The 19,561-nt window shown below is 29.1% G+C and overlaps 1 protein-coding gene across 1 annotated transcript; it reads right to left on the reverse strand.

Annotated features, from left to right (window-relative positions):
* Positions 1-8,817: 8,817 nt before the first annotated feature.
* LOC131600059 (uncharacterized CRM domain-containing protein At3g25440, chloroplastic) lies at positions 8,818-11,950 on the reverse strand. The gene is made up of 3 exons (XM_058872291.1): positions 11,360-11,950; positions 9,759-10,166; positions 8,818-9,525 (listed from the first exon to the last, which is right to left on the reverse strand). The coding sequence occupies exons 1-3, from the start codon at positions 11,771-11,773 to the stop codon at positions 8,986-8,988; spliced, it is 1,362 nt and encodes a 453-aa protein (XP_058728274.1). The 5' UTR covers positions 11,774-11,950; the 3' UTR covers positions 8,818-8,985.
* Between the last annotated feature and the right edge of the window lie 7,611 nt (positions 11,951-19,561).

The following is a 19,561-nucleotide window of genomic DNA, read 5'->3' on the forward strand; positions in this document are numbered from 1 at the left end:
CGTTTTCAATTCTGAAATTGTTGGTCAGTTCTAAATTTCTAATGTATATTTCTATGATTAATAAAATATAAATTTGTGATTTTCTAACTTAAACAACTTATATATCAGGTTATGGTACTAACCGAATTGAATTACTGGAACCATTACGAGAATTTGGCCTTTATCTCCATTTAAAAAATATTTTTATCATTTATGAGACTGCTTTAATTTATTTTCTATATCTTCCCAATGTATCATTATAGAATCTTAATAATTTCATTTTGTTTCTCTTTGCAATGATGAGTTTATTTTTTTCAATACATTTAAAATAGGTCATTCTATATGCCTTTACATTTATCTATTTTTATTAGTCTTTTCATTAAACACTTTCATCCATATTTTTGTGTAGCATTTTGGTCAATCATAAATAGATTGCAACTATAGCATAGAACAATGTATTATGATCCATCATTTTCCTTGATTTTCTTTTATATAAATGTGTATATGTGATAAATTTCTGTTAGTGATAATTATCGTCTTTTTTTTTTTTGTGATAAATGTTTGTTAATAAAAATATTAATAATGTTACTTATTATGATAAATGTATGGTTATAACAATAAAATAAAAATATATTCTATAATCTATCTTTTAATAGGTTTTTAACATTAAAGAAGACCAAAAATAAAAGTAGGTTTTAAATATTCCGAATTTTTTTGTTATTAGGTTGTTGTAGTTATTAAAGAGTTTAATTATACATTCAAGTTTTTTATTTTACCATTATATAGGAAAATAAATTACAAAGAAAAATAAATTTATTAATATGTTAATTATGAGCTATAATTAATTATTATAATTCAATTTTAGTTTGTTGTGTAAAAGGCATCTACTTTAATATTATGAAGTATACTATCAAATTTACGTAATTAATTATTTAGTACCTCTAAATATCATTTCACGTTAAATATTTAATTAATTAAAAAAGTTTACTATAATCATTATTAATGGCTTTTGAATTTTCTTTCCACATTAAAATACAATTTTTTTGAATTCTACCGTATTTCTAAATAAACCCTATCAGACCTTTAATACACCATATTTGTATTTTTATAATTGTTGTATAATGAATCAAAATATCAAACGTACCATGAAAACTTCCTTTAAACACTATTCCCTTTTTATAATTGTTTTATTACTTTCACTTACAATGTAAAATCTTTGAAAAACTTCCTTTAAACATTATTCCCTTTTTATTATTGGATGTACCTTTTAAGTATTCCAAACATGAAATATTATTGGTAATAATTGATGTGCAATTAATTATTCACGGGGAAAAGGAAAAATCCACTCGATGCAAGACACAAACTTATTTCTTTTTTATATTTAAAACAAAAGGTCAAGATATCAACTATTATATATTTATTTACTATTTATAAAAATATTATATATAAGTAGTGTACATCCTCATATTTAATTCTTTAAAAAAAACTTTTAATATATTTAATTGAAAAAAAAATGGGTATATGAATTTCACGGGGAGAGTTTAAAATTGGGATTGCAATTTTCTCACGTAAAATTTCAAAAGGAAGGATAAGATTTCACGGGAGAGTTTGACTACGATTCTCTCATATAAAAATTTCACCAAAAATAAAGTGTCTTCATGGTTCGGAGGACCATCTTAAATTCCAATAAATTAAATATATGATTCACTGAAGTTCAATGGAGAGTTAAAAAAGGATTAGGATTTGATTTAATTCATAAATTAAATATGATTTTTCAATTTATTTATTTCAATCTAAATTAAAAATTAACTACACAAAATAATTATAAAATGCATTAAATTATTACGTGCCAAATATTTACGTTCCAATTAAATTATTACCATTTTTATTATGTGACTCTTTACGTGCCAAATATTTATGTTTCAAATAATTCAATCATGCTTTGTTTCTTTTTTCAATTTAATTATTTTGATTCTCAATGTTAATGGTAGCTAACAAGTTTTAAATGCATTATTACTTTAAATATTAATCATATATATATATAATCATATTTGACCTAAAGTCTTTTTCCCAAACCTTATTATACTTCCAACAGTTTTTCTCGGTTAAAGAAATTAACATATTGGAAACAGAAAATTAACCTTTTGAATTCCCACTCTATTCATTCATCAAATTTTTGTTTCGATTTATAGTAGATTTATGATTCACACCAACCTCTGCGTTTGGTTTATTTGCCTTTTATTTATTAATGTATTTTTTCAGTGACAAAGAGTAGAAAATTTGACTACATCAAGGACATTAACAAAAAAAAAAAAGTGGAGATGGTTCGATGGGAGAACAGTCTCATTTTTCATAAAATTTTCATAATAATCAACATTAAGAGTTTATTAATAACAATTATACATTAATCAACCTAATAAAAATATTATGTTGAGTTAACAGCCCCAAATTATTAATCATAGAAATAATAATATTTTTAAAATTAATATATAATAATAATAATATCTTTAAAACTTATTTATGGCTAAAAAAATTCACACGATTAACTTTTTTTTTTGTTTTCCAACCCTAATTTATTTAATAAAATATTAAATAGTTTTATTTTATTTTATCGCAATAAAGGACCCAATAGAGGTAGATTTTAGTTGTAGTAGGTTTTAGTTGTAGGCGGTAATAATTAATAGTCTTTTTTAATTAGAAGTTTGAAGAAAATGTCATTGGAAATATGTAGTTTTAAGTGATAATAATTAGTCTTCTTTTTTAACATTTGGAATTATTAATATTTTTTAAGAAATAATTGATCTACTATTATAATAACTACTATCATAATAAGAAAATCGATGTCTACCAAAATTAATTTTATGTCCAAGTTTAAACAAATATTTTAATCCGATTTTCATGCCTTCAATTGTCTTTTTTCATCATCAGCTCATATTAGCATGCCTTATGTCTTTAATATTTGACAATATCTAAAAACAATCATTATTTCTTTTGCATGCTATAAGTTTTCCAATCAATTCCAATATCTAAAAGTAATCATTACGATTAATTAATCATAAAAAAGTGAAATTTATATAATTCTCTACCTTCCATACAATATCAACAAATATATAGTACCTTGACATAATTCAAATTCAAATAGAGGAATCAATATAAAATAAGAGTGAAGACCCATTTTGGTCCCTCACAAAAACTACAGAACCCAAATTAGTCCTCCACAAAAAAAAGGACCCGGTTTAATCCCTTACAAAATATAACCGGGTCATATTAGTCCTTCTGGGGATATTTTTTTCAAACCGGTTTTTTCTTCTACTTTTAAACCGTGACTGGACCGCCAAGTCGTATTTTATTTTTCATTTTTCATATTTTAAATACTAAATTGATTTTTATTTTTAATTTTGATTTTATTTTTAAACAATTCAGATTTTAAAATACAAAAAAAAAGATAAGATTTGTTCTGAAAAGGAATCGAACTTAAGACATTTAGGTCACATCCTATGCCTTTACCACTATGCCAACGTACACTTGTGACAAATAATTCGCATGACTTATAGTAATATTAAAAATTCTAAATTTAAAATATAAAATATAAAATTTGTACCCATGAGGTCTCAAACTCAAGTTCCTTCAAATTTAATGATAGTCACTTCACTGTACTGTAAATATGAAAAGTGATTTAAGAGCGGGTGAATCAGTTAGATTAATCGGTATTAGTGAATTTTTCTCTATTATGAATGTTAGCAATATTGTTCTAATTTTTTAAAAATTGTTATAATAGTTTCAGAAAAATCAAAACATTGTTAACATTCATTATCGAGAAAAATTCACTAATATCAATTAATCTAATTCATGCAACCCCTCTTAGATTACTTTTCATATTTACAATAAAGTGACTACCATTTAATTTGAAGGGACTTGGGTTTGAGACACCGTAGGTATCAAAATTTATATTTTTTGTTTTAAATTCAGAATTGTTTAATATTACTATAAATCATGTCAATTATTTGTCATCAATGTGTGTTGACATAGTGGTAAAGGCATAGGATGTGACCTAAATGTCTTGAGTTCTATTCCTTCTCAAAACAAATCTTATCTTTTTTTTATATTTTAAAATCTGAATTGTTTAAAAATAAAATCAAAATTAAAAATAAAAATCTATTTAGTATTTAAAAAATAAAAATGAAAAATAAAATACGACTTGGCGGTCCAGTCACGGTTTAAAAGTAGAAGAAAAAACCGGTTTGAAAAAAATATCCCCAGAACGACTAATATGACCCGGTTATATTTTGTAAGGGATTAAATCGAGTCCTATTTTTTGTGGAGGACTAATTTGGGTTCTGTAGTTTTTGTGAGGGACCAAAATGGGTCTTCACTCATAAAATAATTGTAAATAAACATACAAAAAAGATTTTGTATAGAATTAAAAATTAAAAATTAAATGCATATAACACCTTTCAATACGCATTATTGTATCTTTCCCATTGAAAATAGTTGACATTACTTCTAATTTATATTCATTTCTTTAATATCTATAAAAAAAATATTTGACATTAATTCTAATTTATATTCATTTCATTAAATATATCAAATATAAAGAAAGAGTTGGTATATAAATCTTTTTCTGTCAAGATTATAAATAAAATTATACGTTATTTTTTATTTAATAAATGTTCTATTTTTGTTATTGGATATGCAATTTGAATTAAATATTTTTGCTGTTTTTATTTCATTACATTAGTATTTTTGATTCGGTATGAGTAGCTAACACAAATATGAGAATTTAACGACATATATGTGATAAGTAACATTAATATTAATAATATACATCTTTTGTACAAATTTTTCTTTGGTAAATCAAATTAAATATATATTTAAAGTTAAATAATGAGATTTAAATGTGTTGCATTGAATTATAATATGTCATTTCATTATTTTTTGTTTCTTGACTTATATAGATGTTATAATTTTTTTTTGCAATTTTTTATTTTGATAATTTGAATTTGCAATTTGAATCATGCTCATAAAAAGGCGGGTAGACATACTAGGGGTGGGAGCCCATAAAAATTGTTGATAATGTGCGTCTGCGGAAAAAAAGGCGGGTAGACATACTAGGGGTGGGAGCAGTGTTTTAAAAACCGGACCAGTCATCGAATCGGTGAGGGTACTGGGTCAATGGTTTATCGGTCGAACCATTGGGTCACTGGTCGAACCGCACGACCAAACCGGATTAAACCGGATAACTCGGTTGAATAGACCTGTCATTATATAGGTATAAAACCGGTCGAACCGGATGATTCAGTCTCTAAAAAAATTTAACTAGCTTTTAAATTTTTTAAAAACATCATATCATAAATTCACAATTTCATAACTTAAATTCAAATTTTAAACAAAGGTATCACACATAACAAAATAGTAAAAAATTACAAAATCTAATTGCAAACAAAGTATAATTACAACAATAATAATAGTACATAATAACTACATTATCTCAATTTTTATTTATTTTTTTTACTTTTTATCAAGAACTATATTTTTTCAGAGTTAAAATTCTAATCAACAATAATAATTAATTATCTCTAATATTATTTTAATTTTTATCCAACATAAATATCATCATTGAAAACAACTACAAATTGATAAATTAAATTAATATTGATATGATAATCATCATTGAAGAAATTATTTCGCTTAATTAATATATATTTTAATATAATTCTTTAACCATAACCATATTATATTTATTTAATATTTATACCGACTTTACGTGACCCGTGCGGGCGCACGGGTCCTTTACTAGTGTTGAATAATAACGAGAATAAGTTTACAATTTATTTAAATAGTTTTATAAATAATTCCAAAACAAAAATATTTATATATAGGAATAATTAACTATTGATTCAAATATTTTTATATATGGAATAATATATTTGATTTGTAAATTGAGTTTAATCAATTATATTAAATAGTTATTATTAATTTTATTATATAATTTGATAGAATATTTCTTTATTATAATTTGTCAATTTAAGATTTTTGTTATTATAAACTATTTTAATTATCATCAAATATTTTTAAACAATGTTAAAATTAATTTATTTTTGTTTTAAAAATATCATCAAAATATTAATATTAACAGAAACGTGAAGTTACTGATAAAAAAATTGAATATTAACGGGAACAAGTAGTTATTAATCAAAATATTGAATATTAATAGAATTTTATTTTGAATATTAATGGGTACATGAAGTTACTAATCAAAATATTGAATATTAAAGGCAATATTAAATTACTGATCAAAATATTAAATGTATTGTCTATTAACGGAAACATGAAGTTATTGATAAAAAATGGAATGTTAACGAGAGCATAAAGTTACTGATCAAAATATTGAATATTAACGAGAACACAAAGTTATTGATCAAACGATTGAATTTTAACGGGAAAACAAAGTTATTGATCAAACTATATTGAATATTAACGGGAACATGAAGTTATTAATCAAAATATTGAATATTAACGAGAACATGAAGTTTGTAATCAAAATATTGAATATTAACGTGAGTATTAAATTACAGAGCAAAGTATATAATATTAACGGGAACATGGAGTTACTGCTAAAAATATTGAATAATAACGGAAACATGGCGTTACTAATCAAACTATTGAATATTAACAGGAGCAAATTTGGAATATTAACGGAAACACGAAGTTAGTGATCAAAATAGTGAATATTAACGGGAACATGAAGTTATTGATCAAAATATTGAATTTTAACAGGAATATGAAGTTACTGAATAAAATATTGAATATCAAAGAGAACACGAAGTTACTGATCAAAATATTTAATATTAAGTGGAACATGAAGTTATTGGTCAAAATATTGAATATTAACAGAAAATGAAGTTTATTGATCAAAATATTGAATATTACTGGGAAAACGGAGTTACTGATCAAAATATTGAATATTAACGGGAGCACGGAGTTATTGATTAAAATATTGAATATTAACAGGAGCACAAAGTTAATGATCAAAATTTTGAATATTATCGGAAACATTAAGTTACTGATCCAATTTTTAAAAATTAACGGGAACAAATTTTGAATATTAAAGGGAACACGAAGTTACTGATCAAAAAATAATAAATGTTGACGGGAACACGGAGTTATTGACAAAATATTGAATATTAACAGGAGCACGGAGTTATTGATTAAAATATTAAATATTAATGGGAGCACAAAGTTAATGATCAAAATTTTGAATATTATCGAAAACATTAAGTTACTATCCAAATTTTAAAAATTAACAGGAACAAATTTTGAATATTAACGGGAACACAAAGTTACTAATCAAAATAATAAATGTTGACGGGAACACGGAGTTATTGACAAAATATTGAATATTAACAGGAACATTAAGTTACTGATAATTTTTTTTAATATTAACGGAAACGAATTTGGAATATTAACGGGAACACGAACTTATTGATCAAAATAATGAATATTAACGGGAACACGGAGTTACTGATCAAAATAATGAATATTAACAAGAACATGAAGTTATTGATCAAAATATTAAAAATTAACGGGAAGAAATTTAAAATATTAACGGGAATACGAAGTTACTTATCAAAATAATGAATATTAGCGGGATTATGAAGTTACTGGTCAAAGTATTTTTCTATTATTATGTATTTTGAATGAATCATTATTATAAATGGAGTTTGTAGTGGTTTCTCATTGGCCTACAAGAGAGAGCTAATAGTTTGAGATTAGGCTGATAGTTTGTAGTTATAATTGAGCCAAAATAATTAATTTTCTCCTTAGCTAGCCAAAAATAATCGATTCTCCTTCGTGGATAGTTTGAGATTGGGCTAATAGTTTGTAGTTTAATCAATTATATTATATAGTTATCACTAATTGAATTATATAATTTGATTGAATATTTCTTCATTATAATATGTGAATTTGCGATTTTAAAACTTTTCCTTCATTTTAATTTGTCAAATAAAATATTATTATTTTTATAACTTTTTCAATTTTACCCAAAACTTAATCTTTTACTAATATCTTCTATTTTTCTCGATCACAATACGCGAAAATGACGGGTACTCATGCGAACGCCCGGGTAAGACACTAGTTAAAGTTCAATAATATTAGCATGTTTTGAGTTCAACACTCGGTAACTTTACTATTTTTTAAACTTGCAGAGTTTCGGTATACTTGATAAAATCGCAATCAGGAGGCAGTGATAAAAGAAGTGGTGAAGGGAACCTATTAAATGGTAAGAAGATGAGATTGTTTATCTCATATCCGATAGTGGACAAGTCATGTGCAATGTGCAATGTGCAATGCATTCTGAAGAATGGTGGCATGACAACAGTGACAAGTGAAAAGAATGAGATTGTTTCCATCAGTTATAATAGGGAAGAGGATATTCATGGATTATAAAAAGCAAAACAATGTAATAAGGAAATATAATTTTTTTATATCCTTATTTGAGTTAAATGTTGGGCAAATTGGTTCTGAAGGATGCTAATTTTTTTTATGGTTATTCTAGATATAATTAAATTGATATTCTCTTGAAAATCAAAATAACTCATCTGTTTTTATCACACATTTACTTTTAGAAGGATGTAATTTGAGCTATGGAATGCATATGCAAATTTCAAAGATCCATGATGTAGCATCAATACAAAGAGTTTTTTTTTTTATTTTTCTCTCTTTTCCATGTCATGTTTTATAACAAGAACCAAAACCAAAATAAAAAATAATTGTAAAAACCAAAATTAAATATTATTTTATAAAAACTAAAAGAAAAAGTGATATAGTTACATGGAAAATTTCATATTTAATCTCATTCTATAACAGTTTATGGAAAACAGTCGACAGTTTTAATGGTTTATCATAAATAAATGAATTATGTCTACCTCTCCTCCAAAAATCTCCACCTATAATACATCCTCCCGCAAAAAAAAAAAAGAAACCACATCGAGTACGATGATGGTCTCATTTTTTCTTTTTCTTTAAAAATGATGCAGCACGCAGGAAAATCCGGTCAACTTCGTCAAACTTAGGCAAGTCAGCATCCTTTTCCATATTTTTGGAGTTGAATGATATTTGTTGCAGATGCTCCTCAAAATCATCGGTGTCTCCATCACTTTGCTCAGGAAAATTATTAAATTCATCCAAATAAAGAGGCTTCTCCTCCTTTACCAAATTCTCTGTATCTGAATCTGTCTGAAAGATGTCTGATAATTTATCAGAATATGAATCCAAATCAGAGTCCAGATCTTCTTCATCCTCTGAGCAACCATTGTTATCATTAAACATAGCACCAATTTTATCGAATTTCTCTGATTGGGAATTTGAAACACTGCTTGGTTCAACACTCGCTTTGTCACTTATTTGAATTCCCTCTGTTGCTTCTATGTTACTTTCACCTGTGCTTTTAAGTTGTGCTCGAAGAATTTCAAGCTCTTGCTCAAGTTTGGGAATATATCTCCTCACAGCTCGGAGGCCATCCCTATATTTTGACTTATCCAATGCCTGCATAAGATGAGAGCAAACAGTTTAGTTTTCGTGGAACAAACAATTATCATGAACAACAAAAATTGCATATATACATCCAAGGACTATAAATGTTAGAACTCAAGCATTACAGTGGTTCCGCAAATGATGTTTAGTGTGGAATTGGAAGAAGCAAGTTTTTATTGTACGGAGGCAAGCAGAGAGTGACTATAAATGATGTTACAGTGGTTCTGAAAATGTTGACAAAGTACCTTCTTTCTTGAGAGAGTGACTCGCGGAGACATTATCTCTGTTGGCGGTTGAGAGTAATTTTTCCCTCTGTACATTATTATTGTGTCATCTTCATGAATGTCAAGCACTATGCCTCCAGTTAATCTTGCCAGCTCAGTGGCAATCTCCCTAACCTCCTCTGCTGAAAATGTCTTCACCACCACTTGCAAAGTTTGATGTTTTTTCCAATGTAGATGCATGTTCAAAATTACACCTTGGTAAATTCCCCTTCTACCAACTGGCACGTAATTTTTGCTTTTCAGACCCATTTTTAAGAAGAAAAAGTGCTCTTCTGGTGTCAATATCTCAGGGTCATGGGTTGTTTCTGATGATTCTGTAGGCTCAATCTTCTTCAAAGCTTCGCGGAGTTTCTCTTCTTTTTTTCGAGCCTAAAATGGCATAGAAAGAACTCTATATTCACCAACTGACATAATAAACATAAAATAAACACACCAGCAAACCCAAAATATAGATGTCTTATCTTATGTCTAATTCAAAACAACGAAACAAAAATTGAATGAGAATGCAAGAGCTTTTGCACCCTTGAGGAAAGCAATAAATGGGAACACAAATTGTTTCATGCCGTAACATTGGAGAACATAAGACATGCCATTAGTACAGATAAATGCCAATTTTGATTAAAAAATAGCAGGAGCAAAAATGAAAATATCATAACAGAATTATAAATGAAATTGGCGTCCCAGGGCAAAACATGGGTGGATTGGAAATTGAAATTTATGCAAGACAGCAATACAGTCTTTCAAACGTTGTTAAGAGGGTGTAAAGCCCTAATATGAGGGTTGTTGTTATCCACATAGGTGTGTTTGGGGTAGCTACAAAGAGGAGGAGACGATTGTAGCGATGAGTCAGAAGCAGGAATTGCAAGGTCCGATACGCATATTCACACAAGTTTTCAAAGAGCCTCAGGGGTTACCCAGTAAGAAAGGAAAGGAGCACAATCTCTGTTCGGTGGAGGGGCAAGGTCTACTGAATGTAAGGCCGCACCCATCATTGAGAAACAAGTCGGAGGCATATTGCAGGCTGATACTATTCGGCCTAGTCAAAGCGCTTTTTCCAACCCCATGATTTCAATGAAGAAGGATGAGTTCTGGAGGATGTGTATTATCGACTCTTGAGCCCTCAACAAGGTAACCATTCCCAACAAATTTCATATTCTGGTGATTGATAAAATACTAGACAAACTACATGGTACGCAGTTTTTTCCAAGCATAACCTTAAGTCAGGGTATACCAAATACGCACGAGAGAAGAGAACATCCACAAGACGAGATTCAAAACACACAATGGGCACTATGAGTACTTTGTAATGCCTTTTGGCCTCATGAAGTCTCTCTCAACGTTTCAATCCTCTCTGTAGGAGCATTGCTCTGTGTCAGTTAGGGATACTATTCCTCTCTTAAACTTCATTTCCGTGAATAATACAAATAATCCCTCATCTATCATTTCATTCTCTAATTTACAATTCTACTATCTGTTATCAAAATACTAATATGAAAAAAAACATACATAAAAACAATCAGATTATTTCAACAAATTGAGGGAAAAAAGAGAAGGGACCTTACCCTTAATAGCTTGTATAAAATTCTTTCCTCTGTAGTCATCCTTAGAAACTCTTTCTTCTTCTTAAACCTAAAGAACTTAAGCCATCTTACAACAGCTCTTTTCCCCTTGAGTTTTTTCCTCATTACTTTCACATCACTATTAGCACCATTAGCAGTTGGGGAATTTGGAGAATCCTGAAGTTCGTCTACAACCTTATGATTGAACTTTAAAAATGGAGATGAATGAAAGGTTTGGCAGCCTAGTGTAGAAGGAAGTTTGAAATCATGTTGATGGCCATAAACCTTGCACATTACATAATTCAAGCTACAACAGTGTAAGTACCTTGTTTTGTGAAATAAGAAGAAGGGAGTGAGATTGTTATTGTACAAGTGAAATTTGTTGAGAAGCGGTGATGTAAAAACCCTCCACGCCATTTTTGTCGTCTCCGATGAACCGTTCAGTTTTGATTTCCTCCTCCGCCTAATGACCACCGCGAGAGCGCGTTATGGGCTTATGGCAATGGTGGAGGCGGAACAATGGGGGTGTTAATGGTTTGGATTTTTTTTTTATCCAGACTAAAAAATGGATTGGTTTTGAAATCCGGTTTAGAAAAGAAGAGATAAAATACAGAGCCGGTTTCACAATTGGAATTATTGCAACAAACTGGTCTTTTCAAATTTAATTGTGCAAATAAATAAGAGTAATGCTATTTAGTAGCAAGCAAATTGAAGAAGAAATGCAAGAATGAATATGTGTCACTATTTAAGTGGTGAATTTTAAATTAATTTTAAATTTAATTTCCTTTTTAATAGGGATCATAATGGATGGTTAGAATTTATTCTTGCATTTTTTGTTTTTCCATTTTCTTACTAATAAGCATTTTCCAATAAATAATAACCTTTTGAAGTAATGTTTTAAAAATCAGACCAGAGATTAAATCGGCAAGACTTTTGGTTTAACGTTCGTTTGATTCAACCGGTTAAACTTATGATTGAACCGTTTATTAAAAAAATTAATAACATAAAGCTAAATTTTATAGATAAGTTACATAATCATATTTTTACAAATTAATAAAATAAATACTTACAAACTTAATAGTTAATACTATAAAATTATTGATAGACATAATTACACAATATAAAAATACGCCTAAATAAACGAAACTATAACAATGTTATAACTTATAAATGTGTGTTGCTCTTTTATATTAAAGAAGAGTTTTTCTTTTTCGTGAAGGTAAAATGCTTTAAATATGGATGCTAACATGTTAATGATTTTCAAAAATTTTATTAAAATTGGTCAATGATAAGCATTTTGTTGAACCAGACGATTTTACAAAATTGGCTCGGGTTCTTTAGTTTGAACGATTTTGAGCAGCTCAATCTATTTTTTTTTACTCCGATTTTAAGCTACTTATATTTTTACAAGACTAACCGGACCGGAGTCACCTCCAGTTCTCGGTCCAACCGGTTAAAACAGACAGTAATGTATAATTTTTAAAACATTGCTTTGAATATTCTCAAGGCTAACACATTTAGGATCACTTTGGTGCCAAATTACTATTATTATCATATTATTATATTAAATAATATTTTTTTCAAATAGACCGGTTTGACATATGCATATAAAGCACAGTGTCCCAGTTCACCTTCATCATCGACCATATCATCTAATGTAATCGCACATTACTTCAGCCTTGCAAGTATGTGTCTTGTTATTTGAGGTCAACTTGTGCTTGCTTGACCTTTGACTTCTTCTTGTCGAACTTCTCTTTCGATTTCACTTGTTGGTTTTTCACATAAATTTCTCACTAAATCTATCTTTACATTTTCGATTTAATCACATTCCTTAAGCTCATTTATGATCACGTCTCTGGTGATCACTACTTGCTTCTTCACTAGGTCTAATTACTTATATCCACCAGTCGAATGATATCCTATTATGACCATTTAACTTGTCATCAAGTTTTCTTCTCAACTGATCATGCACGTGTCCATGTGCTATAGATCCAAATACTTTCAGATGGCTTAAGCTAGGCTTGACACCAAACCAACATTCTTCTAGCGTGATTCCTTCTAGCTTCTTCGTTGGATATTTGTTCAAAATGTGTGTTGGTGTCGACACAGCCTATCCCCATAGTTCTTTGGGTAACTGCTTGTCTTTCAACATATTTCTCCCCATGTTCATGATGGTTTTATTCTTCTTTCAGCAGTTACATTTTGTTGTGGAGTGTAGGGTGGCACAATCCTTTCTTTTCACATAATGTGTTGAAGTCTTTTATACATATTCTTCACCACCATCAATCTCAAAATATTGAGCTTTAGACCACTTTGTCTTTCGACCATAGACTTAAATTTGACAAATACCTCAATCACTTCACTTTTCTTTTTGATCAGGTAAGTCCATAGTTTTCGACTAAAATTATATATCAATGTGACAAAGTATCTATTACCTCTAATTGAATCCACCTGAATAAGACCACACACATCATAGTATATGATTTTAAGAACTTCCTTCGACTTGCTTTTTGTATCCTTGCTGAAGTTATTCTTGTGTTGCTTTGCCTGCACGCATTTCCCACACACTTCATTTGGAATGTCGATTTCTGGTAAACCTGAAACCATATTTCTTCTTTTCAAATTTATGATGTCTTTGAAGTTAAGATGACCAAATCTATGAGGCCATATCCATTCATCTCTACTAGTTGCAGTTGCCAGACACTTGTGCTCAATCACATTAAGTTAAATCCCGAAGGTTCTATTATAAGGCATACAAGCCTACAAGATCAACCTTCCACCTGAGTCGATAACTCTCACCATCTTATCTTCAATCGACACTTTGAAATTATTTTCAACCAACTGCCCTATGTTGAACAAATTATTTTTCATGCCTAATATATACAATACATTGGAAATTACTGACCTTTAGCCATATTTCCTCGTAGTCAGACCATCACCAACACTTTCAAAAACTAAGGAGTTGTCATTTGCAAATTTCACCATTTTCTTCATCGAAGGTTTTATGTTGACAGATCAACCTTTCCTACCAGTCATGTGTGATGAGCATTATGAATCCAAGTACCATTGGTCCTTGAATCTTTCTTCATCTCTTGTTGTGACCATCAACAACATTTCTTCTTCTTCATGCTTTGGAAGCTTTGCATTATTTTCTTGATTCTTTTGTTTTCAGGACAATCACTAAAGTAGTGACCATATTTTTTACAATTGAAACACTGAATGTGACTTTTTTCAGGTTTTCGTCCACCACCTCTTCCTCTACTTGCAACACCATATATGTGGTTGCTTTGGTATAAGGGACTTCTTGGATTTAACAAATTCCCTTCCTGCTAGTTTCCTCGACTAGTCAAATTGTTGTAGTCTCCTCTACCTTTGTTGTCGAGCCATTTTTCCTTGCCTTTCTTTTCTCTTGTTGATTACACCAATAGAGCCACATTACTTTTTGACTTGCCTGTAGCTTTTTCAGTCATTCTTTGTTCATGAGTCCCTTGAAGCTCTTCCTTTTTCAATGTTGACAAATCCTTCAATTCTTTTATGGATACATCACGTGATCGAATTTTGGAGCCAATGACCTCAAGATCTTGCAACAATCGATCTTGATGTCAATGCTTCTCCATATACCTTGATTTGATTCATCAGTTTCACAACCCTAGTGATAATGCTTTCACATTCTTCCACCAGAAGCAATTCATACGTTCTTTTGTGAGTTTGTAACCTCACCTCTTTTACCTTCTCTGCGCCTCCAAACGATTTCTCCATAATTTCACATGCTTCTTTCGTTGATTCAACATCTCTCAGCTTTCAAAGTTATTTGGTTCAATACATTGATGAATTATAAAAAGGGGTTTATAATCTTTCTTCTTCAACTCTTATGTGCAACCTTTTTTTCATCCGTCGTGTTTTTTGCAAGTGGTGTTACTCCTTCCTTCACAAGATCCCAAAGATCTTGATAGCAAAAAACAATCTTCATATGCTTACACCAATTCTCATAATTCTCACTCTTCATAATTGAGAAACTCATCGGAAAATGTGCATTTGAATGATTTATTGGATGATTCACCGCACTATGCTTCAGAAGAATCACACAACCAGTGCGCTGATACCAGATGTTGGAATTACACCCAAAAATCGGAGAATTCTGAAGCAATCTTAATGAACATGAATAAATTCTTCCGATTGATTTCGCCATTTATTCTCCATTCTTTACTCTTCACCTGTTGTAAAATGATTGTGAGAGAAGAAAAGAAAAGACAAATTGAGGAAGAAAGGAGAAATTAGGGTTTAGGAGAAATTAGGGTTTAGGAGAAAAAAAGGAAAGAAGAAGAAAATTCTACAGAGTTTCTGTCTCCTTTCAAAACTGAAAAACTTTATTCGACTTTTCTCCACACACATTACTGAAGGATAGAAAAACACTTAGAAAGGGGGGTGGGGGTTTGAATAAGTGTAGCTTTAAAACTTGTAAAATAAAAACAGTTTGCACAATGATTTTTATCCTGGTTTGTTGTTAACTAAACTACTCCAGTCCACCCCCTTGGAGTGATTTACCTCACCTGAGGATTTAATCCACTAATCACACGAGATTACAATGGTTTTCCACTTAGACAACTTCTAAGTCTTCTAGAGTATACTGATCACAACCTGATCACTCTAGGAACAATCTGCTTAGATACCCGCTAAGACTTTCTAGAGTATACTGATCAACAACCTGATCACTCTAGTTCTTACAACTTAATGTAAACAAATTCTTTTAAGAGTTACAATGCTTCTTATAAAGCTATTATCACAACCGTGATTTTCTCTAAAGTTTAAGCTTAGTCTCACTAAAGTATTACAAAAACAATGTAGTGAGGTTGATGATGAAGTTTGAGAGCTTTTTGAATTTTACAGCGTTTCTGTATATTTGCACAAGTGTTGTATTCAGAATTCGTAACGTAGCTTCTCATCAGAACTTCATATTTATAGGCGTTTGAGAAGATGACCGTTGGGAGCATTTAATGCTTTGCGTATTCCGTACAACATTGCATTTAATGTTTCACTCTTTTGTCAACTACCTCGAGCCTTGCTTTCGCTGTGTCCACTGATATTGCCTTTCATAGCTTTCAACGTTCCTTTTGTCAGTCATCATAGCCTACCAGCTAGTACTTGCTTCTGATCTGATGTTTGTGTGAACAACGTTTAAATATCATCAGAGTCAAACAGCTTGGTGCAGAGCATCTTCTTGTCTTCTGACCTTGAAGTGCTTCTGAGCGTGATACCACGAGAACTTCAGTGCTTCTGCTTCTGATCTCAAGTTCTTCTGATGCTTCCATAGACCCATGTTCTGATTCTGCTTGACCATCTTTTGATGTCTTGCCAGACCATGTTCTGATGTTGCATGCTGAACCTTCTGAGTCAGTGCTTTTTGCGCTGATTTTGTGCATACTCTTTATATAATTCCTGAAATGGAAATTGCATAGTATTAGAGTACCACATTATCTCATACAAAATTCATATACATTGTTATAATCAAAACTAAGAATATTGATCAGAACAAATCTTGTTCTAACAATTACAAATGATAGGGTACCTCCTTTTTATAGGTTGAGATTTCTTACTCACTAAATAATCTCTAATAAACTAACTAAAACATACTACAAAACAATGCTAAGTCGAAATTCTGTCGAGGCTAACTATTTCGACATTTTAAAACTTACTTCGACACACTAAAATTCGACAACAGACTCTAACGAATTACATACTTTGATATAAATAATTACATTCTAAACAATAGTTCAATTAAGTTGAATGTCATAATAAAAATATAAAAATAAAGTATGAAAAAAATATTTTTTTTCTTTTTAATAATAAGTTATCATTTATGGTTTAATTTTAGTGTACTAAAGAAACTAGTGTCTTACCCGTGCGTTCGCACGGGTACCCGTCGTTTCCGCGCATTGTGATTGAGAAAAATAAAAGATATTAGTAAAAGATTAAGTTTTGGGTAAAATTGAAAAAGTTATAAAAATAGTAATATTTTATTTAACAAATTATAATGAAGGAAAAGTTTTAAAATCGCAAATTCACGAATTATAATGAAGAAATATTCAATCAAATTATATAATTCAATTAGTGATAACTATTAGCCCAATCTCAAACTATCAGCTAAGGAGAATCGATTATTTTTTGCTAGCTAAGGAGAAAATTAATTATTTTTGCTCAATTATAACTACAAACTATCAGCCCAATCTCAAACTATCAGCTCTGTCTTGTAGGCCAATGAGAAACCACTACAAACTCCATTTATAATAATGATTCATTCAAAATGCATAATTAATAGAAAAATACTTTGACCAGTTACTTCATGTTCCCGTTAATATTCATTATTTTGATAAGTAACTTCGTATTCCCGTTAACATTTCAAATTTCTTCCCGTTAATTTTCAAAATTTTGATCAGTAACTTCATGTTCTTGTTAATATTCATTATTTTGATCAGTAACTCCTTGTTCCCGTTAATATTCATTATTTTGATCAATAAGTTCGTGTTCCCGTTAATATTCCAAATTCGTTTCCGTTAATATTCAAAAAAATTATCAGTAACTTAATGTTCTTGTTAATATTCAATATTTTGTCAATAACTCCGTGTTCCCGTCAACATTTATTATTTTGATTAGTAACTTTGTGTTCCCGTTAATATTCAAAATTTGTTCCTGTTAATTTTTAAAATTTGGATAGTAACTTAATATTTTCGATAATATTCAAAATTTTGATCATTAACTTTGTGCTCCCATTAATATTTAATATTTTAATCAATAACTCCGTGCTCCCGTTAATATTCAATATTTTGATCAGTAACTCCGTGTTCCCACTAATATTCAATATTTTGATCAATAAACTTCATTTCCCATTAATATTCAATATTTTGACCAGTAACTTCATGTTCCCCTTAATATTTAATATTTTGATCAGTAACTTCGTGTTCTTGTTGATATTCAATATTTTGTTCAGTAACTTCATGTTCCCGTTAAAATTCAATATTTTGATCAATAACTTCAAGTTCCCATTAATATTCATTATTTTGATCACTAACTTCGTGTTTCTGTTAATGTTTCAATTTTGTTCCTGTTAATATTCAATAGTTTGATTAATAACGCCATGTTTCCGTTATTATTCAATATTTTTAGCAGTAACTCCATGTTCCCGTTAATATTATATACTTTGCTCTGTAATTTAATACTCACGTTAATATTCAATATCTTGATTACTAACTTAATGTTCTCGTTAATATTCAATATTTTGATTAATAACTTCATGTTCCCGTTAATATTTAATATAGTTTGATCAATAACTTTGTTTTCCCGTTAATATTCAATAGTTTGATCAATAACGTCGTGTTCTCGTTAATATTCAATATTTTGATCAGTAACTTTATGCTCTCGTTAACATGCCATTTTTTATCAGTAACTTCATGTTTCCGTTAATATTCAATACATTTAATATTTTGATCAGTAATTTAATATTATCTTTAATATTCAATATTTTGATTAGTAACTTCATGTACCCATTAATATTAAAAAAAATTCTATTAATATTCAATATTTTGATTAATAACTACATGTTCCCGTTAATATTCAATTTTTTTATCAGTAACTTCATGTTTCTATTAATATTCAATATTTTGATGATATTTTTGAAACAAAAATAAATTAATTTTAACATTGTTTAAAAATATTTGATGATAATTAATTTTTTTTATAATAACAAAAATCTTAAATTGACAAATTATAATGAAGAAATATTCTATCAAATTATATAATACAATTAATAATAAATATTTAATATAATTGATTAAACTCAATTTACAAATCAAATATATTATTCCATATATAAAATATTTGAATCAATAGTTAATTATTCCTATATATAAATATTTTTGTTTTGGAATTATTTATAAAACTATTTAGGCTTAATTGCAACTTTAATCTTTGTCTTTTTTTTGATTTTGATCCCTCTGTTTTAAAAATCACTATTTTAGTCCCTTTTTTAAGTTTTCTGTGCAATTTTCGTCCCTCTATTTTGTTTTTTTCTGCAAAATTAGTCCCTATTCATGTCTCTTTTTCATTAGAAAACTCAAAAAGGGGACCAAAATCGTGATTTTAAAAATGGGGGGACTAAAATCGAGAAAAAGACAAAATAGGGGGACCAAAGTTGCAATTAAGCCAACTATT

Source organism: Vicia villosa, linkage group LG4 (assembly GCF_029867415.1).
Source record: "Vicia villosa cultivar HV-30 ecotype Madison, WI linkage group LG4, Vvil1.0, whole genome shotgun sequence".
Taxonomy (NCBI): Eukaryota; Viridiplantae; Streptophyta; class Magnoliopsida; order Fabales; family Fabaceae; genus Vicia; species Vicia villosa.